This window comes from Salmo salar, chromosome ssa01 (genome assembly GCF_905237065.1).
Source record: "Salmo salar chromosome ssa01, Ssal_v3.1, whole genome shotgun sequence".
Lineage (NCBI taxonomy): Eukaryota > Metazoa > Chordata > Actinopteri > Salmoniformes > Salmonidae > Salmo > Salmo salar.
In genome coordinates this window covers 104,128,161-104,155,502 of record NC_059442.1, presented here as the reverse complement: position 1 = coordinate 104,155,502, position 27,342 = coordinate 104,128,161, and the positions used below count along the sequence as shown (strand labels likewise).

Below are 27,342 nucleotides of genomic sequence, written 5' to 3'. Positions count from 1 at the left end.
AGAGTAGAGGCACCATGTGTTTACATTTACATTTACGTCATTTAGCAGACGCTCTTATCCAGAGCGACTTACAAATTGCTGCATTCACCTTATGATATCCAGTAGAACAACCACTTTACAATAGTACATCTATATCTTTTTTTGGGGGGGGAGGGGGGTTAGAAGGATTACTTTATCCTATCCCAGGTATTCCTTAAAGAGGTGGGGTTTCAGGTGCCTCCGGAATGTGGTGATTGACTCCACTGTCCTGGCGTCGTGAGGGAGCTTGTTCCACCATTGGGGTGCCAGAGCAGCGAACAGTTTTGACTGGGCTGAGCGGGAACTGTGCTTCCGCAGAGGTAGGGAGGCGAGCAGGCCAGAGGTGGATGAACGCAGTGCCCTTGTTTGGTTGTAGGGCCTGATCAGAGCCTGAAGGTACGGATGTGCCGTTCCCCTCACAGCTCCGTAGGCAAGCACCATGGTCTTGTAGCAGATGCGAGCTTCAACTGGAAGCCAGTGGAGTGTGTGGAGGAGCGGGGTGACGTGAGAGAACTTGGGAAGGTTGAACACCAGACGGGCTGCGGCGTTCTGGATGAGTTGTAGGGGTTTAATGGCACAGGCAGGGAGCCCCGCAAACAGGGAGTTGCAGTAATCCAGATGGGAGATGACAAGTGCCTGGATTAGGACCTGCACCGCTTCCTGTGTAAGGCAGGGTTGTACACTGCGAATGTTGTATAGCGTGAACCTACATGATCGGGTCACCGCCTGTGTTCCGTGTTTCACTGTGTGACTCCTCCTCGATGCCACCTAGGGCACAACTGTAGGACAGCGCAGCACTGGTGGAGGAATGGAGCATCTCACTCTCTCCTTCTCCTCTCTCTCTTTTTCTCCCTCTCTCTCACTCTTTTGCTCTCTCTCCCTTCCCTTCTCCATCTCTCTCTCCCTCCCCCTCTCTCTTTCATCCTCTCTCTCTATGTCCCTCACCTTCTCCCTCCCTCTCTCTGGGGCACACCTATAGGAGAGCTCAGCCCAGGTGTATCCCCCACCACCCTCTCTCTGGGGCACACCTATAGGACAGCTCAGCCCAGGTGTATCCCCCCCACCACCCTCTCTCTGGGGCACACCTATAGGACAGCTCAGCCCAGGTGTATCCCCCCACCACCCTCTCTCTGGGGCACACCTATAGGACAGCTCAGCCCAGGTGTATCCCCCACCACCCTCTCTCTGGGGCACACCTATAGGACAGCTCAGCCCAGGTGTATCCCCCCCACCACCCCTCTCTCTGGGGCACACCTATAGGACAGCTCAGCCCAGGTGTATCCCCCCCACCACCCTCTCTCTGGGGCACACCTATAGGACAGCTCAGCCCAGGTGTAACCCCCACCACCCTCTCTCTGGGGCACACCTATAGGACAGCTCAGCCCAGGTGTATCCCCCCCACCACCCTCTCTCTGGGGCACACCTATAGGACAGCTCAGCCCAGGTGTAACCCCCACCACCCTCTCTCTGGGGCACACCTATAGGACAGCTCAGCCCAGGTGTAACCCCCACCACCCTCTCTCTGGGGCACACCTATAGGACAGCTCAGCCCAGGTGTATCCCCCACCACCCCTCTCTCTGGGGCACACCTATAGGACAGCTCAGCCCAGGTGTATCCCCCCCCACCACCCTCTCTCTGGGGCACACCTATAGGACAGCTCAGCCCAGGTGTATCCCCCCCCACCACCCTCTCTCTGGGGCACACCTATAGGACAGCTCAGCCCAGGTGTATCCCCCCACCACCCTCTCTCTGGGGCACACCTATAGGACAGCTCAGCCCAGGTGTATCCCCCCCCACCACCCTCTCTCTGGGGCACACCTATAGGACAGCTCAGCCCAGGTGTAACCCCCCACCACCCTCTCTCTGGGGCACACCTATAGGACAGCTCAGCCCAGGTGTATCCCCCCCACCACCCTCTCTCTGGGGCACACCTATAGGACAGCTCAGCCCAGGTGTATCCCCCCCCACCACCCTCTCTCTGGGGCACACCTATAGGACAGCTCAGCCCAGGTGTATCCCCCCCCACCACCCTCTCTCTGGGGCACACCTATAGGACAGCTCAGCCCAGGTGTATCCCCCCCACCACCCTCTCTCTGGGGCACACCTATAGGACAGCTCAGCCCAGGTGTATCCCCCCCACCACCCTCTCTCTGGGGCACACCTATAGGACAGCTCAGCCCAGGTGTATCCCCCACCACCCTCTCTCTGGGGCACACCTATAGGACAGCTCAGCCCAGGTGTATCCCCCCCACCACCCTCTCTCTGGGGCACACCTATAGGACAGCTCAGCCCAGGTGTATCCCCCCCACCACCCTCTCTCTGGGGCACACCTATAGGACAGCTCAGCCCAGGTGTATCCCCCCCACCACCCTCTCTCTGGGGCACACCTATAGGAGAGCTCAGCCCAGTGTATCCCCCCCCACCACCTTCTCTCTGGGGCACACCTATAGGACAGCTCAGCCCAGGTGTATCCCCCACCACCCTCTCTCTGGGGCACACCTATAGGACAGCTCAGCCCAGGTGTATCCCCCACCACCCTCTCTCTGGGGCACACCTATAGGACAGCTCAGCCCAGGTGTATCCCCCCCACCACCCTCTCTCTGGGGCACACCTATAGGACAGCTCAGCCCAGGTGTATCCCCCCCACCACCCTCTCTCTGGGGCACACCTATAGGACAGCTCAGCCCAGGTGTATCCCCCCCCCCACCACCCTCTCTCTGGGGCACACCTATAGGACAGCTCAGCCCAGGTGTATCCCCCCACCACCCTCTCTCTGGGGCACACCTATAGGAGAGCTCAGCCCAGTGTATCCCCCCACCACCCTCTCTCTGGGGCACACCTATAGGACAGCTCAGCCTAGGTGTATCCCCCCCACCACCCTCTCTCTGGGGCACACCTATAGGACAGCTCAGCCCAGGTGTATCCCCCCCCACCACCCTCTCTCTGGGGCACACCTATAGGACAGCTCAGCCCAGGTGTATCCCCCCCCACCACCCTCTCTCTGGGGCACACCTATAGGACAGCTCAGCCCAGGTGTATCCCCCCCCACCACCCTCTCTCTGGGGCACACCTATAGAACAGCTCAGCCCAGGTGTATCCCCCCCACCACCCTCTCTCTGGGGCACACCTATAGGACAGCTCAGCCCAGGTGTATCCCCCCCACCACCCTCTCTCTGGGGCACACCTATAGGACAGCTCAGCCCAGGTGTATCCCCCCCACCACCCTCTCTCTGGGGCACACCTATAGGACAGCTCAGCCCAGTTGTAGCCCCCCACAACCCTCTCCCTTTACCAAACAATGCTCACAGTGAGGGTGGGTGACAGGGACATTGGTTAGAACTACCCAGAGGCGTAAACAGTCAGATAGAAAAACAATACAGGAGAAAACAGAAGAAAAAATTATGTTGGATGATGTGATTATGCTTGTCACTACAGGCCTATGGAAGTACATATAAACAGACACTTGAGGGTTGTTTGCCTACATTTACCTTGCCTGCTAATATATCTACTTCCTGGTAGGGAAAATTGACCACAATGACATTACTTGAACAATTTTTCAACCAGTTCTGGTTTGAATCATGTTGTAATGAGGTCATTTCAACGTTGCACCGCTGGGGTATACAGTATCTATCATAGGTGACATACAGTATGATCCCTGTGGGATAATATATAACATTCTACAGGAATTCAGATTTTACATCTTCCAGTACAAAATAGAGTATGATCCCTGTGGGATAATATATAATATTCTACAGGAATTCAGATTTTACATCTTCCAGTACAAAATAGCTGCAGTTATTCTCAGCAGCCCCATTTTGTATATTGAATATGGCTGCTTTTTAATTTTAATAACTCTAAAATGTGAAAATTGTACTGTGCTTCTGCTGCAATATGAGTTACAGCGAGAGAAATGGGTTCTCTTCTCCACTCAGTGGCAGATAAGAAAACTAAAGCACATTCAACCAAATTAAATTCCTATTGAATCAGGGGCCACACAACTCTCTGGTCTCTTGGGAATAATTGGAGCTTTTTGAATAGATTCAGGTCCAGTAGTATTTCTCCTGTCGGCTGAAAGACTTTAAGGGACAGCGACTGTGAACCAGGGGAACGTCACCTGGAGGAGGATGTTATTTCAACTGGAATTGACAAAACACAAGTTGGTTTCTTGGCAACAAGCTTGTCCAAGCAAAGTAGAACTCATGCATAATTCATAACAATCTAATATATTTGTTTGTGTTTTGTTTATTCTTGTCATCAGTAATCTGTTTGTCTGATGGTTTATGTGTAAATCAATTAATTTGTTGGTTAACTTGTGTACCCAGCAAAGGGAACCAACATTAATTTGTGCAGGAAAACAGTTAGAATACATGAGTGTATGTATTATACCCTCCAATCCTGTCCTCTGCATCTGGTATGCGTGATCATGCATGCCTAAATTCTGATTTGCTGTCATTTTGTGTAAAGGGTTGTCAAATACAACAGGCATGGATAATCAGAAAAAACATGATGATTAAGCAAAGGGGAATACAAAAAAAGAAGTAGTTTGTCTTTCCAATAAGTTTTCCTCCTGAATACTTTCCTCCTGAATACTTTCCTCCTGAATACATTCCTCCTGAAGAGATTGCATCTGTAACATTGGAACATCACCACTCCCGCAACACAGGACTGAAACCATGGCAACCAATGCTGTCTAAAGCATGTTAAAGTCTTTGTATCCAAGATATTTACCAAACAGACTAACGCTGACTAACATAAGTAAGGAAGATAGACTCGGGTTTCTCCTGCTAAGGGGGAGATACTATTCCATTTCCTGTTTGTTCTCTGCTCCACTGCATAGACAGGGCTGGATTAAGAAATCATAGGCCCAGGTCTTTGTTTTGTTTTTTACACCACACAAATATAACGAAATGATTGGCTATTCTGACACTGACAAACTGAGATCAGTCTGGTCTCGAATTCAAACTAACAATAGCTCAGGCCAATGAAGCAAAACAATATTAAAAAGTGAAGTATTCACAGCCCTTGACTTTTTCCAAATGTTGTTGTGTTACAGCCTGAATTCAAAAAGGGATTACATTCAAGTTTAAGTATTCAACCCCTTTGTTATGGCAAGCCTAAATATGTTCAAGAGTAAAAATTTGCTTCACAAGTCACATAATATGTTGCATTGACTCACTGTGTGTGCAATAATAGTGATTCACATTATTTTTTTATGACTACCTCATCTCTGTACCCCACACATACAATTATCTGTAAGGTCCCTCAGTCAAGCAGTGAATTTCAAACACAGATTCTAATGCCTCGCAAAGAAGGGCACCTATTGGTAGATTGGTACATATACAAAAAGCAGACATGGAATATCCCTTTGAGCATGGTGAAGTTATTAACTAAACTTTGGATGGTGTATCAATACACCCAGTCACTACAAAGATACAGGCGTCCTCAGTTGCCGGAGAGGAAGGAAACCGTTAAGGGATTTCAGTGGTGACTTTAAAACAGTTACAGAGTTTAATGGTTGTGATAGGAGAAAACTGAGGATGGATCAACAACATTGTAGTTACTCCACAATACTAACCTAAATGACAGAGTGAAAAGAAGGAAGCCTGTACAGTATAAAAATATTCCAAAACACGCATCCGGTTTTCAACAAGGCACTAAAGTAACATTGCAAAAAAACGTTTTGTCCTGAATACAAGCTGTTATGTTTGGAGCAAATCCAGTACAACACATTACTGAGTATCATTCTAGGTATCCCTTTTCCCTTTCCTTTCCCTTTCTCCATATTTTCAACCATAGCGGTGGCTGCATCATTGTTATGGGTATGCTTGTAATCGTTAAGGACTGGGGAGTTTTTCAGGATAAAAAATAAACGGAATGGAGATAAGCAAACTTGGTTCAGTCAGCTTTTTAACAGACACTGGGAGATGAATTAACCTTTCAGCAGGACAATAACCTAAAACAAAAGGCCAAAATCTACACTGGAGTTGCTTACCAAGAAGATAGTGAATGTTCCTGAGTGGCCGAGTTACAATTTTGACTGAAATCTGCTTGAAAATCTATGGCAATACTTGAAAATGGTTGTCTAGCATAGGCTACTTGTGCCTTTTCTAAATTGATATAGTTCTGTTCTTGTCTATGAATGTTCTGTATTATGTCATGTTTCATGTTTTGTGTGGACCCCACGAAGAGAAGGTGCTGCTTTTGCAACATCTAAAGGGGATCCTCATAAAATACCAAAAATACCAAAGATAGGACAGGAAAGGGTAGGACAGGACAGGAAAGGAAAGGATAGGACAGGACAGGACAGGGAAGGATAGGAAAGGATAGGACAGGACAGGGAAGGATAGGAAAGGATAGGACAGGACAGGACAGGAAAGGAAAGGATAGGACAGGGAAGGGTAGGACAGGACAGGAAAGGAAAGGATAGGACAGGACAGGACAGGGAAGGATAGGAAAGGATAGGACAGGACAGGGAAGGATAGGAAAGGATAGGACAGGACAGGACAGGACAGGAAAGGAAAGGATAGGACAGGGAAGGATAGGAAAGGATAGGACAGGACAGGATGGGAAAGGACAGGAAATGAAAGGACAGGACAGGACAGGAGAGGATAGCAGGATATCCACTAAGGCATCGCCTCACTATGACTACAGTCATGGACACCCTCAGTAAGAGAGACATTCAGACAGGTGCAGAGAATCCAGATGATAGATAGATACCAGCCACTGTTGATTCACCCCGAGTCCAAACATTACACAATAAAACTGTGGGTGCAATCAACAGTTTGCAGGTCATGCTGTCTTCCCCGAACGACATATGTGTGCGAAAACATTGCATTGTACATCTGTGTACTTTATGGGTTCATGAACTCCACAAAATTGTAACCCTCAAACAGTTCCAGCCAACTGATCAAAAAGGCACACATGCTACTGCTACCACCATGGTTTACAGTAGCTGGTATAGTAGTGCACTATATAGGGAACAGGGTGCCATTTGGGAAACAACCACTGATCAAAGTTTTACATTGATTACATGGACATTATTAATACAGACCCTGTTCTGTGTGGGTTTACATTGATTACATGGACATTATTAATACAGACCCTGTTCTGTGTGGGTTTACATTGATTACATGGACATTATTAATACAGACCCTGTTCTGTGTGGTTTACATTGATTACATGGACATTATTAATACAGACCCTGTTCTGTGTGGGTTTACATTGATTACATGGACATTATTAATACAGACCCTGTTCTGTGTGGGTTAAGTGCATCATTAAATGTCTGTGATTGGCTGATGTAACGTTGGTTATACGTGTGGTCAAGGAGCCGTGGTCTGAATGGTGCTGTCCACTACCAAGGCACCTGACTCTGTCACGCTATTAGAAGGGATATCATGTCTGATGGCAGAGTATTTATCAAGGCGAGTCCCAAATGCCATTTGGAATGCATCTCATCAAAACCAGACCATCTATGTGGCATGCATTCTCCCCTCCCCTTCTAGTGTGCATTGTATATGCATACAGATCTTAATTTGATCACCCTGATGCAGGAGAAATGTCATGCAATGTAGGAAATGTATAACGTCTAATGTATTTGAGGTTTAAAAAGGTTTGTAATTTCCACTTTGAAATGTCAGACTTAATTTTCCCTTACGAAAATATTCATTAATTATAATCCACATAATAATTCAAATTTCCTGTTTCTGCAGGATTATTTTCAGCCTCTAGCAAACTGGTTTAAATTAAGATCCTACATCTGTATGTCCACTATGGTCATTATTTTGTATGTAGTATTTTATTAGGCTCCCTATTAGCCAGTGCTAAAGCAGCAGATACTCTTCCTGGGGTCCACACAAAACATGAAACATGACATAATACAGAACATGAATAGACAAGAACACCAGAGGGACAGAACTACATACATTTAAAGTAAGAACACACACTTTCATACATGGATGCCTTCATAATCATGTGATTCATACTGGACTGAATGTAAGTGCAACACACCAACATGGAAACAAGGAGGTGGGTTGCAAATAGGCTGACATTTTTCAGACCCAGGATCGAACCCAGGTCTGTAGTGATGCCTCTAGCACTGTAATGCAGTGCCTTAAGACAGCTGTGCCCCTCAGGATCCCAACTTTGTTTCGCTAAATTCCCCTGACGTGAAAAAATCTACATTGTTTCTATAGTTAGTGGGGTAAAGTATTGCATTTGCTAGCCGCTATGGGTTTCATTAGGTAAAATGCACCGTTCATGAACATGAAATAACTAGGCCTTGTTACAGTCTATCGCCCTTAACGAGTTAGCTGAGATATAGTGTAACTTGTTATAGTCTACCACCCATGGAGGGTCAGCTGAGGTGCAACGGGTTGCAGTGTACCACCCATGAAGGGTTAGCTGAGGTGCAACGGGTTGCAGTCCACCACCCATGAAGGGTTAGCTGAGGTGCAACGGGTTGCAGTGTACCACCCATGAAGGGTTATCTGAGGTATAGTCCGAGGCTTTGGACCTGCTCATTAAATGAAGAAAGACCCGCTGAATATAAAGCCAGAATCAGATGGGAGTTTCACTAAAGGTCCTCGCTTCCCACTGAGGCTCTCACCTCAGCCACTGTGATCAGAGTTAACAGATGTGAACGTAGAACTCTTGAATCGTGTGGAGTTTCCTCCCTCTAAAGTTTCAACTTTATGGTTTCCACCTCAGCAACTTGTCTTACATTTGCACCTTCATTCCCCTACACCACATTCACACCCAGCAGCATTCACAGTCACGTGTTACAGCAAATATTGAAATATAAAACATTAGTGTCATGTTTGTCGTAGGAAGGAGCAGACCAAAGTGCAGCGCGATTATCGTTCCACGTTTTTATTGAACTGTGAAACTATGCAATACATATAAATAAACTGAATAACAAAACAACAAACCGTGACGCAGAGGTGAAACATACACTACCTCAAAGACAATCTCCCACAAAACCAGGTGGAAAAAAAAGCCCTACTTAAGTATGATCTCCAATTTGAGACAACGAGGACCAGCTGCCTCTAATTGGAGATCATCCCAAACAAAACCCAACATAGAAATACAAAACTAGAACCTGACCGGATAGAAAAACTAGACTAGAACACCCCCCTGTCATGCCCTGACCTACTCGACCATTGAAAATAACAGCTTTCTATGGTCAGGATGTGACATATAGTCACTTACTCTAGGCCTATCTGCTAAATGGTATGTACTGTACGTATGCCATCTGTATATGTTTACTATGTGCTCTGAAAACAGAAGCAGACTGCTCATCCCCTATCTTAGTGATATACCCCTAACATAACTCCTCCTCCTGCTGCTCCTCTTCTTCCTCCATTTCCTCTCCTCTCGTATGCTCTCTTCTTCTCCTGCTCTCTCCTTCTCCTCCTCCTCTCTCTCACCTCAGACTCATGTTTTGAGGTGAGCGGAAAGACTAATTACATGTCAAAATATCATTGGACTAGCCAAATATAATTAGCAACAGCAGAGTTGTGTCTCCTGGATGTTAAGTACAGGAGAAATGACTTTGGACACACTTTGCCAATTTCTCTAATTTCGGACATAAGTGGAAGCTGTAAAGCGTGATGACAGTGTCAGCCATCTCAAATGTACTCCTGTGTTAGCTACCTTAAGTGAGGAGACCTTGTGCAATGTTACTGCTAAATACCTGATTAAAAGGATTTGATATCTCTTTGACTGTATCCCAAATGGCACCCTATTCCATATATAGTGCACTACTTTTGACCACAGCCCTATGGGCACCCTGGTGAAAAGTAGTGAACTACAACGGTTTGTGACGGTGTCCTGTGTCTTGGTTAGTGATTGTTGCCGGACTAGTAGGACTTCCAGGATGTGGAGCAGACAGATATGAGCTTGAATAATGTTCTCATATAGTATTAGATGAGAACATTCAGTAGTTAATGAATTTCAAGGGGGATTAAACTGGGGCACAGACATTTTCAAAAATGTTCATGTGGGCCGTATTTTATTAATTGACAGCTGTAATTGACTCACATTAAAATGAAAGTTGTACTCTTGTATGATGCAATTCCATTATTCAGGGTACATAAATACCTCCTATACAATCCCCTATACATACATGTAAAACATGGAAATGGTATGTTATTTTACATGTTATAAACCTTGTAAGACATTATGCAGGCTTATACAAGCTTGTAACAAGTTATAAAGCATTATAGATACAAGTAAAGTGGTACCCAAAGTACATTTCTCTACACCCCTTCAGTGTCTGAGTACATTACTTCGTCCTAAATGCCACCCTATTGCCTATATAGTGCACATAGGGAATAGGATGCCATTTGGGACACATATTCTACCCCTTACAGTCATGACTAGTGTTACCCTGGGCCATGTTAGGAGTCATTTGAGAAAGAGTCATGGACAACCTTGATGTCAGCAAGGACTTACCAACACATTCATGATGACCTCGTGCAATTTTTCCCCATCTGACTGGTTGATCTATAGGGACAGCAGAGCCATAACATTTGAATGAATTATATTAGTAAAATAATGATGGTTTGACTGTATCACAATAATGTGTGGGTCAGTGCACAGCTATTTATACTGTTGGTCATATTATGCAGATGAATCTGCTCCCACTCTCCTACATTAACTGAATCAGTTTACATTTAAAGACTAACTGAATCAGTTTACATTTAAACACTAACTGAATCAGTTTACATTTAAACACTAACTGAATCAGTTTACATTTAAACACTAACTGAATCAGTTTACATTTAAACACTAACTTAATTTTTTTTTTTTCACCTTTATTTAACCAGGTAGGCAAGTTGAGAACAAGTTCTCATTTACAATTGCGACCTGGCCAAGATAAAGCAAAGCAGTTCGACAACATACAACAACACAGAGTTACACATGGAGTAAAACAAATATACAGTCAATAATACAGTAGAAAAATAAGTCTATGTACAATGTGAGCAAATGAGATGAGATAAGGGAGGTAAAGGCAAAAAAAGTCCATGGTGGCAAAGTAAATACAATATAGCAAGTAAAACACTGGAATGGTAGATTTGTAGTAGAAGAAAGTGCAAAGTAGAAATAGAGATAATGGGGTGCAAAGGAGCAAAATAAAATAAATAAAATAAATAAATACAGTAGGGGAAGAGGTAGTTGTTTGGGCTAAATTATAGATGGGCTACAGCTTGTGCTTAAAGCTAGTGAGGGAGATAAGTGTTTCCAGTTTCAGAGATTTTTGTAGTTCGTTCCAGTCATTGGCAGCAGAGAACTGGAAAGAGAGACGGCCAAAGGAGGAATTGGCTTTGGGGGTGACCAGAGAGATATACCTGCTGGAGCGCGTGCTACAGGTGGGTGCTGCTATGGTGACCAGTGAGCGGAGATAAGGGGGGACTTTACCTAGCAGGGTCTTGTAGATGACCTGGAGCCAGTGGGTTTGGCGACGATTATGAAGCGAAGGCCAGCCAACGAGAGCATACAGGTCGCAGTGGTGGGTAGTATATGGGGCTTTGGTGACAAAACGGATGGCACTGTGATAGACTGCATCCAGTTTGTTGAGTAGGGTATTGGAGGCTATTTTGTAAATGACATCGCCAAAGTCGAGGATCGGTAGGATGGTCAGTTTTACGAGGGTATGTTTGGCAGCATGAGTGAAGGATGCTTTGTTGCGAAATAGGAAGCCAATTCTTGATTTAACTTTTGATTGGAGATGTTTGATGTGAGTCTGGAAGGAGAGTTTACAGTCTAATCAGACACCTAGGTATTTGTAGTTGTCCACATATTCTAAGTCAGAACCGTCCAGAGTAGTGATGCAGGACAGGCGGGCAGGTGCAGGCAGCGATCGGTTGAAGAGCATGCATTTAGTTTTACTTGTATTTAGGAGCAGTTGGAGGCCACGGAAGGAGAGTTGTATGGCATTGAAGCTCGTCTGGAGGGTTGTTAAGAAGGGCCAGAAGTATACAGAATGGTGTCGTCTGCGTAGAGGTGGATCAGAGACTCACCAGCAGCAAGAGTGACATCATTGATGTATACAGAGAAAAGAGTTGGCCCAAGAATTGAACCCTGTGGCACCCCCATAGAGACTGCCAGAGGTCCGGACAACAGGCCCTCCGATTTGACACACTGAACTCTATCAGAGAAGTAGTTGGTGAACCAGGCGATGCAATCATTAGAGAAACCAAGGCTATTGAGCCTGCCAATGAGGATGTGGTGATTGACAGAGTCGAAAGCTTTGGCCAGGTCAATGAAAACGGCAGCACAGTATTGTTTCTTATCGATGGCGGTTACGATATCGTTTAGGACCTTGAGCGTGGCTGAGGTACACCCATGACCAGCTCTGAAACCAGATTGCATAGCGGAGAAGGTGCGGTGGGATTCGAAATGGTCGGTAATCTGTTTGTTGACTTGGCTTTCGAAGACCTTGGAAAGGCAGGGTAGGATGGATATAGGTCTATAGCAATTTGGGTCAAGAATGTCCCCTCTAAACTGAATCAGTTTACATTTAAACACTAACTGAATGAGTTTACATTTAAATTAACTGAATAAGTTTACATTTAAACACTAACTGAATCAGTTTACATTAAAACATTAACTGAATGAGTTTACATTTAAACACTAACTGAATCAGTTTACATTTAAACACTAACTGAATCAGTTTACATTTAAACACTAACTGAATGAGTTTACATTTAAACTAACTGAATAAGTTTACATTTAAACACTAACTGAATCAGTTTACATTAAAACATTAACTGAATGAGTTTACATTTAAACACTAACTGAATAAGTTTACATTTAAACACTAACTGAATCAGTTTACATTAAAATATTAACTGAATCAATTTACATTTAAACACTAACTGAATCAGTTTACATTTAAACACTAACTGAATCAGTTTACATTTAAATATTAAATGAATCAGTTTGCATTAAACATTACTGAATCAGTTTACATTTAAACATGAACTGAATAATTTTACACTAAAACATTAACTAAATCACTTTACATTAAAACATTAACAGAATAATTTTACATTAAAACATTAACTGAATCAGTTTACATTAAAAACATTAACTGAATCAGTTTACATTTAAACATTAATTGAATCAGTTAACATTAAATATGAAATTAATCAGTTTATATTAAAACATTAACTGAATCAGTTCACATTAAAAAACGATTTAATCAGTTTACATTTAAACATTAACTGAATCAGTTTACAATAAAACATTAAAGTAATCCGTTTACATTAAAACATTAACTGAATCAGTTCACATAAAAAAATTACTGAATCAGTTTACATTTAACCATGAACTGAATCAGTTTACAATAAATGTCACGTCCTGACCATAGTAAGATGTTATTTTCTATGGTAGAGTAGGTCAGGGCGTGACAGAGGGTGTTTTGTGTTTTTCTATGTTTTGTAGTTCTATGTTTAGGTTCTAGTTTTCTATTTCTATGTTGATGTTTTTTGGGATGAACTCCAATTAGAGGCAGCTGGTCCTCGTTGTTTCTAATTGGAGATCATACTTAATTGGAGATCATACTTAAGTAGGGTTTTTTTCCACCTGTGTTTGTGGGTAGTTGTCTTCTGTTTAGTTTTCTGTACCTGACAGAACTGTTGGCTGTTTGTTTGTTATTTTTTCTTTAATGTTCAGAGCTACGACAGCCGTTACAATAAAACATTAACTTCATCAGTTTACATTAAAATGATAACTGAATCAGTTCACATTAAAAACATTACTGAATCAGTTTACATTTAAACATGAACTGAATCAGTTTACAATAAAACATGAACTGAAACAGTTTACATTTAAACACTAACTGCCTTTGACTCAGTTATGAGTAGGTCTATCCTCCATAGAGATGACTTGGCAACCTGTTGAGTGCATCCTATATGTCTTCATTGTGAAAAGCTGGTTTCCACATGCACATATATATATTTTAAATGTAACGAATTGCACATCAAACCAGCTAATTTAATTTATCTTCAATATTGGCAATTATACCCGTCCCCCGCCCTCAAGCGCGCACTCATCTCTGACTTCTGCATGCAGTGCGCTGTGCTGGTTACAGGCGGTGAGCTTGAATACTGGTAGGCTACTTTTGTCTCTGTTATGGACAGAAAAGGGGCAATTCGAGTGTTTGTTAGTAAGAGGGAGATGTCACCAGCAGAACAAACTTAAATCATGAACAAAAAATTTTGACAGCATAGCTAACTAGCTAGCTAACCAGCAGATTTACCTCATAATTCGCTATGATCAGCTAATAGCCACTCTTTTCCGTATTTCACTCATCGTCTCTAATTAGTCGCTAAAGTCGTCTCCAGGCTCGAATTGTTTGTTTGACAGCAAGAGAGCTGGCAGATGGACGAGATTAGTTAGTAACCTACTACTAGGAATCACTGGCATTAACTTGCTTACAATAACTGAACAATGTGTTGTAAATAGGCCAATGCTATAGAGACAGTTTGTATATTATGAATTTCGAGTTATGAATATTAATTATGTGTGTGTGTGTGTGTGTGTGTGTGTGTGTGTGTGTGTGTGTGTGTGTGTGTGTGTGTGTGTGTGTGTGTGTGTGTGTGTGTGTGTGGATGAAGTGAGGGATTTAATTTACTTGCCTTGTTCCTTTCTCATTAAATAATTGTTGCTGGGTGAATAATTTACTTTTCAGCCTATACATTGAAGGATGTTTATAAAAATATTGCACACATCTAGGTGTTTTTTCTTTTTCATAAAATAATACAAAACATTTTTATTTCACACGGGACATAAAGTTATGTACTTATGTGCCATTTTTTGTCCTTACATTCTTTGTGAAGGTTCGAAGTGAGAGTGAGATTTAGGCTACTGGCAGTAAATAGAAGAAACGTGCTTTCCTTTCCTCTCCTCTCTATCATTTTACCTGCTATGAGGAGGGGGAGACCGGGAAACGGGCAGCTACCATCCGCGCCGTTTCCGTGGGGTGGAGTACTATTGGTTATGCAATCCTTTTTCCTGAACAGTTTTGCCTACGTTGAACAATACCAATGCTTGCGTTCGGAAATGTTTTAAATACCTTGAACAAATGATAAAGAGCGCAACAGATATCATCCTAGGAAAATATAAATCCTAGGAAAATATATCCCTATTTTGTAACCTGTGAGCCAACCTCCCTCACCGCTGTTGCAGCAGCAGAGAGGAGCGGAGTATCAATCTCAGGCTGTCCACGGTTTCAAGGGTGACATGTTCCCGTAGGAAACACAAAAACCCCGCTAATTAGAATAGTTCAGGAAAAAATATCAACCGAAAAAGAAAGCGACAGTAGCCTAGTAATAATAGCCTAAGCTTTGAGAACGGAAGAAAAGAGAACAACAAAATCGTTCCGGAAGATAACCCAGACGCGCTCAATAGGCTATCGCCTAAAGACATACCGGTAAAGAGGATAGTTTCTCTAGAAAAACGTAGAAAAATTGATATGTAGCCTAAGGTTTTTGAAAGCAATTGTTGCGTTTAACAGCCTATAGAGGAATTTAATCAATCAGCACCACCCACGTTTGGACAGCTCCCTTCGTCCCCTCCTTTCTCTCCCTCTCCCTCTCTCAACCTTTTTTCTTCTCCCGGTCGAGCTAAATGCTTATTGTAGCCTGGCGAAATTGCGTGTTGATACCACTTCCCTATTCGCATTGAGATTTCCGTTATTAGTTTAAACAGATTCAATGTTACACTATTAAAGGTTTCATCCGTTCAGATTTGTCCAATCCTGGTGAAAGTGAGAGAGCGCTGGAATTAATGAAACGATCGCATCTCTTCTTCTTGCAGGAACGATTCTTGGGGAACCTGGTCGAGTAAAGGATGTAAAACCGTACTAACCGATGCATCCCATACAAAATGCTTATGTGATCGTGTATCTACCTTCGCCATTTTGGCACAGCAACCAAGAGAAATAGTAAGTAGTGGGATTTTTGTTCTATTCATTTATGGATTAATGCAGAGGAGGGTGCTAGAATGTGCTTCATTGCTTTGCTTTGGTTGGAATTTCAATCGATGTGTTTGTTTCGCCATAATCAGGGGTCTTTCTCTTGTTTAGTGTAGCCTATAGGTGAAGGTGAGTCTCTTTTGATGAATCTCAGTCTGGATGTGCTGTCTAGATGATTTTGATAATGCTCTGCATTGGTGAGCTTGACTGGCTTTGGTGTGTGTGTGTGTGTGTGTGGTTACACAGGCCAGTGCATGTTGTTGACTGACTTTAGTCTACAGGTTGTGTATTGGCTCTGCTCATCAATTCATATTCAAATATGACATGTATAGATATAGGAGTTCAATGAGAAGTGTCATGTTATCTTCCAAAAGATTACCGTCACATAATGAACTAGGTCTAATTAGATTGTTTACCATGTCATATTCAGTTTTTTATTTCAAATATTAGCTAGGCTCACATTCCTGTTTGTTACAGATTTATATGACAGGTAACAGTGCCAGTGATTTGCAACATTATGTTATAAGAGGAGAATAAAAAGGATGAGGGATCGGGGCCCTCACGACTGACTGTCACGTGTGAAATCATATCTGTTGCTCAGCAGTTCCACCGTTACTCAAATGTTGTGACTGGAATAGAGAAAAGTGTGATCTGTGGGAATGATAGCATTGTGTTCCTCTCGCAGCAGTGCACCAGGTTAATAACTCTGATCAGTGCCTTGCCCTGCCCATGTCACAATGACTGGTGGTCTGTGGGAGGGGGCTGGGAAAGATAAGCTATGGCGGCATCCCAAATGGCACCCTATTCCCTATTTAGTGCACTACTTTTGACCACAGCCCTATGAGCCCTGGTCAAAGGTAGGTCACTAAATAGGGAATAGGGTGTCATTTGGGACACATCCTATATCAAGTGGAATCCTGGGATAGGCTTGGTGTTAGTTAAGAGGCAGTAACAGTAGATTAAATAAACATGGATGTTATTTGATTGGCATTGGTAGATTGTCAGCTTTATTACATTAGGAGAGGCTCCTATTCATTTCAGCCTTATAAATTACTTCTGTATATAATTCTAAGCACTATTCTATGGAGTGTGTGTGTGTAATTCTCAGTGGTGGGGAAAGTACCCAATTGCCATAATTGAGTAAAAGATACCTTAATATAAAATTACTCAAGTAAAAGTGAAAGTCACCCAGTAAAATACTACTTGAGTAAAAGTCTAAAAGTATTTGCTTTTAAATATACTTAAGTATCAAAAGTAAAAGTAAAAGTATAAATCATTTGAAATTGCTAATATTAAGGAAATCAGATGGCACAGTTTCCTTGTTTTTTCAATGTACGGCTAGCCAGAGGTAGAACATGCAGATAACATTTACAAACCAAGCCTTTGTGTTTAGTGAGTCTGCCAGATCAGAGGCAGTAGGCATGACCAGGGATGTTCTCTTGATAAGTGTGTGAATTGGACCATGTTCCTGTCCTGCTAAACATTCAACATGTAACTAGTACTTTTGGGTGTCAGAGAAAATGTATGGAGTAAAAAGTACATTATTTTCTTTCGGAATGTAGTGAAGTAAAAGTAAAAGTTGTCCAAAAAAATAAATAGTAAAGTAAAGTACAGACACCTCCAAAAACTACTTAAATAGTACTTTAAAGTATTTTTACTTAATTACTTTACACCCCTGGTAATTCTATGCTCTATTCTGTGGAGTTTCTATGTAATTCTGTCACATAGCCTCTGATAGGATGTCTTTTTTACACCTCAATGTCAATCAGTGAAAATGGTCTCTTATCTTCATAGGACTCTCTTTTTTCTCTCTTGATTCAATATTCATGAATATGTGATTAATACAGGGACATATGATTACACTGTAGAGGAGAGATGTATGGGGAATGGGTCGTTTTATTAGGGTTTTATTTCGAGACGTAGAGTAGACACTGCAATCACGATCTTGAGATGAATGGTTAGTTAAGAAAGCAACAGATTTTTTAGATTACATTAATCACCAATGCTATCAAACTCAGGACTAATAAAGACTGCAAAGCGCACACACACACACGCGCGCGCACATGCACACAAACACACTGGCTCCCCTCCTCTCCCCAGTCCAGTTTGTATTGGCATTGGTCAAACCATTCAATACAGAACATCTCAAAATGGCCTACCTGTTGTGATGTTTTGATTGGTTTGTTTTACAGTTTGATTTGTGGTTTAAGATTTAATAACATCAACTGATTGGTCTATTTTCCAGTCAGTGGCTGATAATTATTTTATTTTTTAGTACTTTTACCCCTTTATCGTGATATCCAATTGGTAGGTAGTCTTGTCCCGTCGCTGCAACTCCCCTACGGACTCATGAGAAGCAAAGGTCGAGAGCCATGCGTCCTCCGAAACACAAGCCTGCCAAGCCACACTGGGTCTTGACACACTGCTCGCTTAACCCGGAAGCCAGCCGCACCAATGTGTCGGAGAAAACACTGTCCAGCTGGCGACCGAAGTCATCTTGCAGGCGCCCGGCCCGCCACAAGGAGTCACTAGAGCATGATGGGACAAGGAAATCCCGGCCGGCCAAACCCTCCCCTAATTGTGCGCCGCCTCATGGGTCTCCCGGCCACGGCCGGCTGTGACACATCCTGGGATCGAACCCGATGCGATGCGATGCAGTGCCTTAGACCGCTGCGCAACTCGGGAGGCCCAGTGGCTGATATTTTAACACCAACCCAAAGCAGCTATAATAAGTGTTTTGATTGTGAAGCTTCAATAACACCAACTGATTGGTCCGTTTTCCAGTGTGATTGGTTTTGATTAGTGTGTCTGAGGCTTTAGCACCAACCCAAAGCAGGTGTAATATCTACTTCCTTCTGTCTCCTACAGACCATGGAGTACTCAGCGGTCCCCTCTGTGACTTTAATCATTGGCTGTGGTCTATCCTGTCTCGCCTTGATCCTGTTGCTAGTGGTCTATGCTATTCTATGGAGGTGAGTACAACCAGTGATGTATACACTGTAAACACCATGTTGACATGGTGAATATGAATATATGAATATATATTCATATGAATAAATGAATTGATGTACACTATATATAAAAAAGTATGTGGACTCCCCCTTCAAATTAGTGGATTCGGCTAGTTCAGCCTCACCCGTTGCTGACAGGTGTATAAGCATGGCTGTGTGCTAGACTAGGGCTAGCACACAGCCATGCAATCTCCATAGACACACATTGGCAGTAGAACGGCCTTACTGAAGAGCTCAGTGACTTGCAACGTGGCACCGTCATAGGATGCCACCTTTCCAACAAGTCAGTTCATCAAATTTCTGCCCTGCTAGAGCTGCCCCTGTCAACTGTAAGTGCTGTTATTGTGAAGTGGAAACGTCTAGGAGCAACAACAGCTCAGCCGCAAAGTGGTACGTCTAGGAGCAACAACGGCTCAGCCACAAAGTGGTAGGCCACACAAGCTCAAAGAATGGGACCGACGAGTGCTGAAGCGTGTAGCTCGTAAAAATCTGAAGCAGTGGAAATGCTTTCTCTTGAGTGATGAATCACGCTTCACCATCTGGCAGTCTGATGGACACATCTGGGTTTGGCAGATGCTAGGAGAATGCTTCCTGCCACAATGCATAGTGCCAACTGTAAAGTTTGGTGGAGGAGGAATAATGGTCTAGGGCTGTTTTTCATGGTTCGGGCTAGGCCCCTTAGTTCCAGTGAAGGGAAATCTTAACACTACAGCATAAAATTACATTCTAGATGATTCTGGGCTTCCAACTTTGTGGCAACAGCTTGGGGAAGGCCCGTGCACAAAGCGAGGTCCATACAGAAATGGTTTGTGGAGATCGGTGTGGAAGAACTTGACTGGCCTGCACAGAGCAAAGTTCCAACATCAAGTGGAAAGCCTTTCTATAAGAGTGGAGGCTGTTATAGCAGCAAAGGAGGGACCAACTACATATTAATGCCCATGACTTTGGAATGAGATGTTGAATGAGCAGGTGTCCACATACTTCTGATCATGTAGTATATAGCCTTGCTATTGGCCTAGTAGTAGTGGCCTGGTAGTAATGGCCTGGTAGTAATGGCCTAGTAGTAGTGGCCTAGTAGTAATGGCCTAGTAGTAATGGCCTAGTAGTAGTGGCCTAGTAGTAATGTCCTAGTAGTAATGGAAGATTGTTGATTGGTGATTGTTGTGGTGTTGTGTTGATTGTCATTTTTCATTTGTTGATCCAGTACTTCCCGTTATTCCAGATATATCCGGTCTGAGCGGTCCATCATCCTAATCAACTTCTGCCTGTCAATCATCTCCTCCAACCTCCTCATCCTGGTTGGACAGACACAGACACACAATGCGGTAAGATTCCATTTTCTACTGCATGCACTTTAACTGCTTTACTCAAACACACGACTCACAATGCAGGTTGTGTTTATATGTTGCATTGGAAGAGACATACCTGTACATACAGGCAATTCATGCACTTTAACATGCTTTAATCAACAACAGACGCAAGTGTACAAGCTTTACTCAACCATAGTAGCTGTTTAACCACTCTACTGATATTCACTGTAGTTTAACCACTCTACTGATACTCACTGTAGTTTAACCACTCTACTGATACTCACTGTAGTTTAACCACTCTACTGATACTCACTGTAGTTTAACCACTCTACTGATACTCACTGTAGTTTAACCAATCTACTGATACTCACTGTAGTTTAACCACTCTACTGATACTCTAGACTCTACATACCATGTAGTTTATCCACTCTACTGATACTCACTGTAGTTTAACCACTCTACTGATACTCACTGTAGTTTAACCACTCTACTGATACTCACTGTAGTTTAACCACTCTACTGATACTCACTGTAGTTTAACCACTCTACTGATACTCACTGTAGTTTAACCACTCTACTGATACTCACTGTAGGATAACCACTCTGCTGATACTCACTGTAGTTTAACCACTCTACTGATACTCACTGTAGTTTAACCACTCTGCTGATACTCACTGTAGTTTAACCACTCTGCTGATACTCACTGTAGTTTAACCACTCTACTGATACTCACTGTAGTTTAACCACTCTACTGATACTCACTGTAGTTTAACCACTCTGCTGATACTCACTGTAGTTTAACCACTCTACTGATACTCACTGTAGTTTAACCACTCTGCTGATACTCACTGTAGTTTAACCACTCTACTGATACTCACTGTAGTTTAACCACTCTACTGATACTCACTGTAGTTTAACCACTCTACTGATACTCACTGTAGTTTAACCACTCAACAGATACTCACTGTAGTTTAACCACTCTACTGATACTCACTGTAGTTTAACCACTCTACAGATACTCACTGTAGTTTAACCACTCTACAGATACTCACTGTAGTTTAACCACTCTACTGATACTCACTGTAGTTTAACCACTCTACTGATACTCACTGTAGTTTAACCACTCTACTGATACTCACTGTAGTTTAACCACTCTACTGATACTCACTGTAGTTTAACCACTCTGCTGATCCTCACTGTAGTTTAACCACTCTACAGATACTCACTGTAGTTTAACCACTCTACAGATACTCACTGTAGTTTAACCACTCTACTGATACTCACTGTAGTTTAACCACTCTACTGATACTCACTGTAGTTTAACCACTGTACTGATACTCACTGTAGTTTAACCACTCTACTGATACTCACTGTAGTTTAACCACTCTGCTGATACTCACTGTAGTTTAACCACTCTACTGATACTCACTGTAGTTTAACCATTCTGCTGATACTCACTGTAGTTTAACCACTCTACTGATACTCACTGTAGTTTAACCACTCAACAGATACTCACTGTAGTTTAACCACTCTACTGATACTCACTGTAGTTTAACCACTCTACTGATACTCACTGTAGTTTAACCACTCTACTGATACTCACTGTAGTTTAACCACTCTGCTGATACTCACTGTAGTTTAACCACTCTACTGATACTCACTGTAGTTTAACCACTCTACTGATACTCACTGTAGTTTAACCACTCTACTGATACTCACTGTAGTTTAACCACTCTGCTGATACTCACTGTAGTTTAACCACTCTACTGATACTCACTGTAGTTTAACCACTCAACAGATACTCACTGTAGTTTAACCACTCTACAGATACTCACCGTAGTTTAACCACTCTACTGATACTCACTGTAGTTTAACCACTCTACTGATACTCACTGTAGTTTAACCACTGTACTGATACTCACTGTAGTTTAACCACTCTACTGATACTCACTGTAGTTTAACCACTCTACTGATACTCACTGTAGTTTAACCACTCTACAGATACTCACTGTAGTTTAACCACTCTACAGATACTCACTGTAGTTTAACCACTCTACTGATACTCACTGTAGTTTAACCACTCTACTGATACTCACTGTAGTTTAACCACTGTACTGATACTCACTGTAGTTTAACCACTCTACTGATACTCACTGTAGTTTAACCACTCTACTGATACTCACTGTAGTTTAACCACTCTACAGATACTCACTGTAGTTTAACCACTCTACTGATACTCACTGTAGTTTAACCACTCTACAGATACTCACTGTAGTTTAACCACTCTACTGATACTCACTGTAGTTTAACCACTCTACAGATACTCACTGTAGTTTAACCACTATACTGATACTCACTGTAGTTTAACCACTCTACTGATACTCACTGTAGTTTAACCACTCTACTGATACTCACTGTAGTTTAACCACTCTACTGATACTCACTGTAGTTTAACCACTCTACTGATACTCACTGTAGTTTAACCACTCTACTGATACTCACTGTAGTTTAACCACTCTACTGATACTCACTGTAGTTTAACCACTCTACTGATACTCACTGTAGTTTAACCACTCTACTGATACTCACTGTAGTTTAACCACTCTACTGATACTCACTGTAGTTTAACCACTCTACAGATACTCACTGTAGTTTAACCACTATACAGATACTCACTGTAGTTTAACCACTCTACTGATACTCACTGTAGTTTAACCACTCTACTGATACTCACTGTAGTTTAACCACTCTACTGATACTCACTGTAGGATAACCACTCTGCTGATACTCACTGTAGTTTAACCACTCTGCTGATACTCACTGTAGTTTAACCACTCTGCTGATACTCACTGTAGGTTAACCACTCTGCTGATACTCACTGTAGTTTAACCACTCTACTGATACTCACTGTAGTTTAACCACTCTACTGATACTCACTGTAGTTTAACCACTCAACAGATACTCACTGTAGTTTAACCACTCTACTGATACTCACTGTAGTTTAACCACTCTACTGATACTCACTGTAGTTTAACCACTCTACTGATACTCACTGTAGTTTAACCACTCTGCTGATACTCACTGTAGTTTAACCACTCTACTGATACTCACTGTAGTTTAACCACTCTACTGATACTCACTGTAGTTTAACCACTCTACTGATACTCACTGTAGTTTAACCACTCTGCTGATACTCACTGTAGTTTAACCACTCTACTGATACTCACTGTAGTTTAACCACTCAACAGATAACCACTCTACTGATACTCACTGTAGTTTAACCACTCTACTGATACTCACTGTAGTTTAACCACTCTGCTGATACTCACTGTAGTTTAACCACTCTGCTGATACTCACTGTAGTTTAACCACTGTACTGATACTCACTGTAGTTTAACCACTCTACTGATACTCACTGTAGTTTAACCACTCTGCTGATACTCACTGTAGTTTAACCACTCTACTGATACTCACTGTAGTTTAACCACTCTACTGATACTCACTGTAGTTTAACCACTCTACTTATACTCACTGTAGTTTAACCACTCAACAGATACTCACTGTAGTTTAACCACTCTACTGATACTCACTGTAGTTTAACCACTCTACAGATACTCACTGTAGTTTAACCACTCTACAGATACTCACTGTAGTTTAACCACTCTACTGATACTCACTGTAGTTTAACCACTCTGCTGATACTCACTGTAGTTTAACCACTCTACTGATACTCACTGTAGTTTAACCACTCTACTGATACTCACTGTAGTTTAACCACTCTGCTGATACTCACTGTAGTTTAACCACTCTACTGATACTCACTGTAGTTTAACCACTCTGCTGATACTCACTGTAGTTTAACCACTCTACTGATACTCACTGTAGTTTAACCACTCTGCTGATACTCACTGTAGTTTAACCACTCTACTGATACTCACTGTAGTTTAACCACTCTACTGATACTCACTGTAGTTTAACCACTCAACAGATACTCACTGTAGTTTAACCACTCTACTGATACTCACTGTAGTTTAACCACTCTACAGATACTCACTGTAGTTTAACCACTCTACAGATACTCACTGTAGTTTAACCACTCTACTGATACTCACTGTAGTTTAACCACTCTACTGATACTCACTGTAGTTTAACCACTCTACTGATACTCACTGTAGTTTAACCACTCTACTGATACTCACTGTAGTTTAACCACTATGCTGATACTCACTGTAGTTTAACCACTCTACAGATACTCACTGTAGTTTAACCACTCTACAGATACTCACTGTAGTTTAACCACTCTACTGATACTCACTGTAGTTTAACCACTCTACTGATACTCACTGTAGTTTAACCACTCTACTGATACTCACTGTAGTTTAACCACTCTACTGATACTCACTGTAGTTTAACCACTCTACTGATACTCACTGTAGTTTAACCACTCTACAGATACTCACTGTAGTTTAACCACTCTACTGATACTCACTGTAGTTTAACCACTCTACAGATACTCACTGTAGTTTAACCACTCTACAGATACTCACTGTAGTTTAACCACTCTACTGATACTCACTGTAGTTTAACCACTCTACTGATACTCACTGTAGTTTAACCACTCTACTGATACTCACTGTAGTTTAACCACTCTACTGATACTCACTGTAGTTTAACCACTCTACTGATACTCACTGTAGTTTAACCACTCTACTGATACTCACTGTAGTTTAACCACTCTACTGATACTCACTGTAGTTTAACCACTCTACTGATACTCACTGTAGTTTAACCACTCTACTGATACTCACTGTAGTTTAACCACTCTACTGATACTCACTGTAGTTTAACCACTCTACTGATACTCACTGTAGTTTAACCACTCTACAGATACTCACTGTAGTTTAACCACTCTACGGATACTCACTGTAGTGGAACTCTTGAGTTTGTATGTCAACATTGCGAGGTTATTACTGTATGCAACAAAGACTTCCAAATGATGTTAATGTTTACATTATTAGGCTCCCGAGTGGTGCAGCGGTCTAAGGCACTGTATCTCAGTGCAAGAAAAGTCACTACAGTCCCTGGTTTGATTCCAGGCTGTATCACATCTGGCCGTGATTGGGAGTCCCATAGGGCGGTGCACAATTGGCCCAGCGTCGTCCGGGTTTGGCCGGTGTAGGCCGTCATTGTAAATAAGAATTTACACCCCCCAAAAAATGTATTGGCAGTCAAAAGCTTTGACTTAGATTTCTACCCCCAGATAAACAACAGAAATGCACATGCTGACAGCAGACGTATTGACAGGCTGATTGATAGGCTGGTCTGTGTGTCAGGGTGGCCCACATTAGCCCATTTCGGTCTAAAACTGTGAATTGCATTTTGTTAGTGCCACATTTGACATTATTGGTGTATATTTCACAAGGCATATCAATGTTTTAGCGACAATCCTGGTAAACCATATAAAACACTTTCCCATAGGAACTAGTATTACTATCAGAGAGAACAAAGATTATTCTGCTTCATCATGCCAATGTTTTCCTCTAAAGGAGGAGTTGATGTTAAAACAACCAATGAGGTAATAACTGTAGGCTGATGGAGAGATTGTTCCGTTCTCTGTCTGTGTATATCTGGAGCTCAGGTTATCCAGTGCTGTGTTCACAAGCTATTTATAGGCTGTGTTTCTGCACCTCGTCAAAATATGGCCCCCTTATGGATTCAGGGGATATTTTGACAACTGTGAAGCCTGGGTGTTATTCAGTCTAGCTGTCTCTCTGTGTTTTCTAATGAGTACTGTAAATATGCTACCTTACCTCAATGTTTTCTCAGCAGGAGTACTGTAAATATGTTACCTACCTCTGTGCTTTCTAATGAGGAGTACTGTAAATATGCTACCTTACCTCAGTGTTTTCTCAGCAGGAGTACTGTAAATATGTTACCTACCTCTGTGTTTTCTAATGAGGAGTACTGTAAATATGTTACCTACCTCTGTGTTTTCTAATGAGGAGTACTGTAAATATGTTACCTACCTCTGTTTTCTAATTAGGGGTACTTTTAATATGTTACCTACCTCTGTGTTTTCTAATGAGGAGTACTGTAAATATGTTACCTACCTCTGTGTTTTCTAATGAGGAGTACTGTAAATATGTTACCTACCTCTGTGTTTTCTAATGAGGAGTACTGTAAATATTTTACCTACCTCTGTGTTTTCTAATGAGGAGTACTGTAAATATGTTACCTACCTCTGTGTTTTGCTGCCTCTAATTGGAGATCATCTACAAACAAAACCCCAACATAGAAATACAAAACTAGACCCTGAAAAAGAAACCTGTCACGCCCTGACCTACTCTACCATAGAAAATAACATCTTTCTATGGTCAGGACGTGACAAAGGCACAATTTTTTTGTATTTAGACGAGGTGTTGTTTTTAAGTCAGACAGCATGCGTTTCAGCACATCTTTTTACCCTTGCTGCAGTTTCATCCAATATGATACCTTTTTACCTTGAACCCTTTCATCTGAGATGGTAAACTCAGACTCTGCTTCGTTGGCATGGAGACCATGAAAAGGATCTTGCATCCCAATTAAGGGAGAAGGACCATAAAGAAGATTAAATATGCGTCCCAAATGGCACCCTATTCCCTATACAGTGCATTACTTTGACAAGTGCTTAAAGGACTCTGGTCTAAAGTAGTGCACTATATAGAAAATAGGATGCCATTTGGGACTCCACCCTAAATAATGGCCACAGAAAGGACAATCAAATCACTCCCCAATGAAATAGTGATGTTGTTTCTATGGCTATAGATTCAGGGGAATGACGCAGCAATCATTAATGAGGGGCCATAGGATAGCCGTGTGTGTCTGTGTGTGTGTGTATGTTTAGCCTTTAAGAGCTCCTAGACAGGGATATGTAGGATGCAGCAACAGAGGGTTATTCCACACAAAGTCGCTATCCCAAATGACACACTGTACCCTACATAGTACACTAAATAGGGAATAGGGTGTCATTTGTGACACACA

General features: G+C 42.3%; 1 protein-coding gene across 10 annotated transcripts in view; it reads left to right on the top strand.

Moving 5' to 3' along the window:
- Nucleotides 1–27,342, top strand: part of LOC106577441 (adhesion G protein-coupled receptor B3) — a 370,554-nt gene that overhangs the window by 221,455 nt on the left and 121,757 nt on the right. For 7 of the 10 annotated variants that reach the window (XM_045687119.1, XM_045687115.1, XM_045687123.1 and 4 more), the window contains 3 exons: nucleotides 15,845–15,971; nucleotides 18,870–18,973; nucleotides 20,217–20,337. In XM_045687119.1, the coding sequence (XP_045543075.1) occupies nucleotides 15,845–15,971; nucleotides 18,870–18,973; nucleotides 20,217–20,337 (352 nt within the window). The remainder of the gene's footprint in view (nucleotides 1–15,844; nucleotides 15,972–18,869; nucleotides 18,974–20,216; nucleotides 20,338–27,342) is intronic. The other 3 variants (XM_045687122.1, XM_045687121.1, XM_045687116.1) reach the window with 1 other exon arrangement.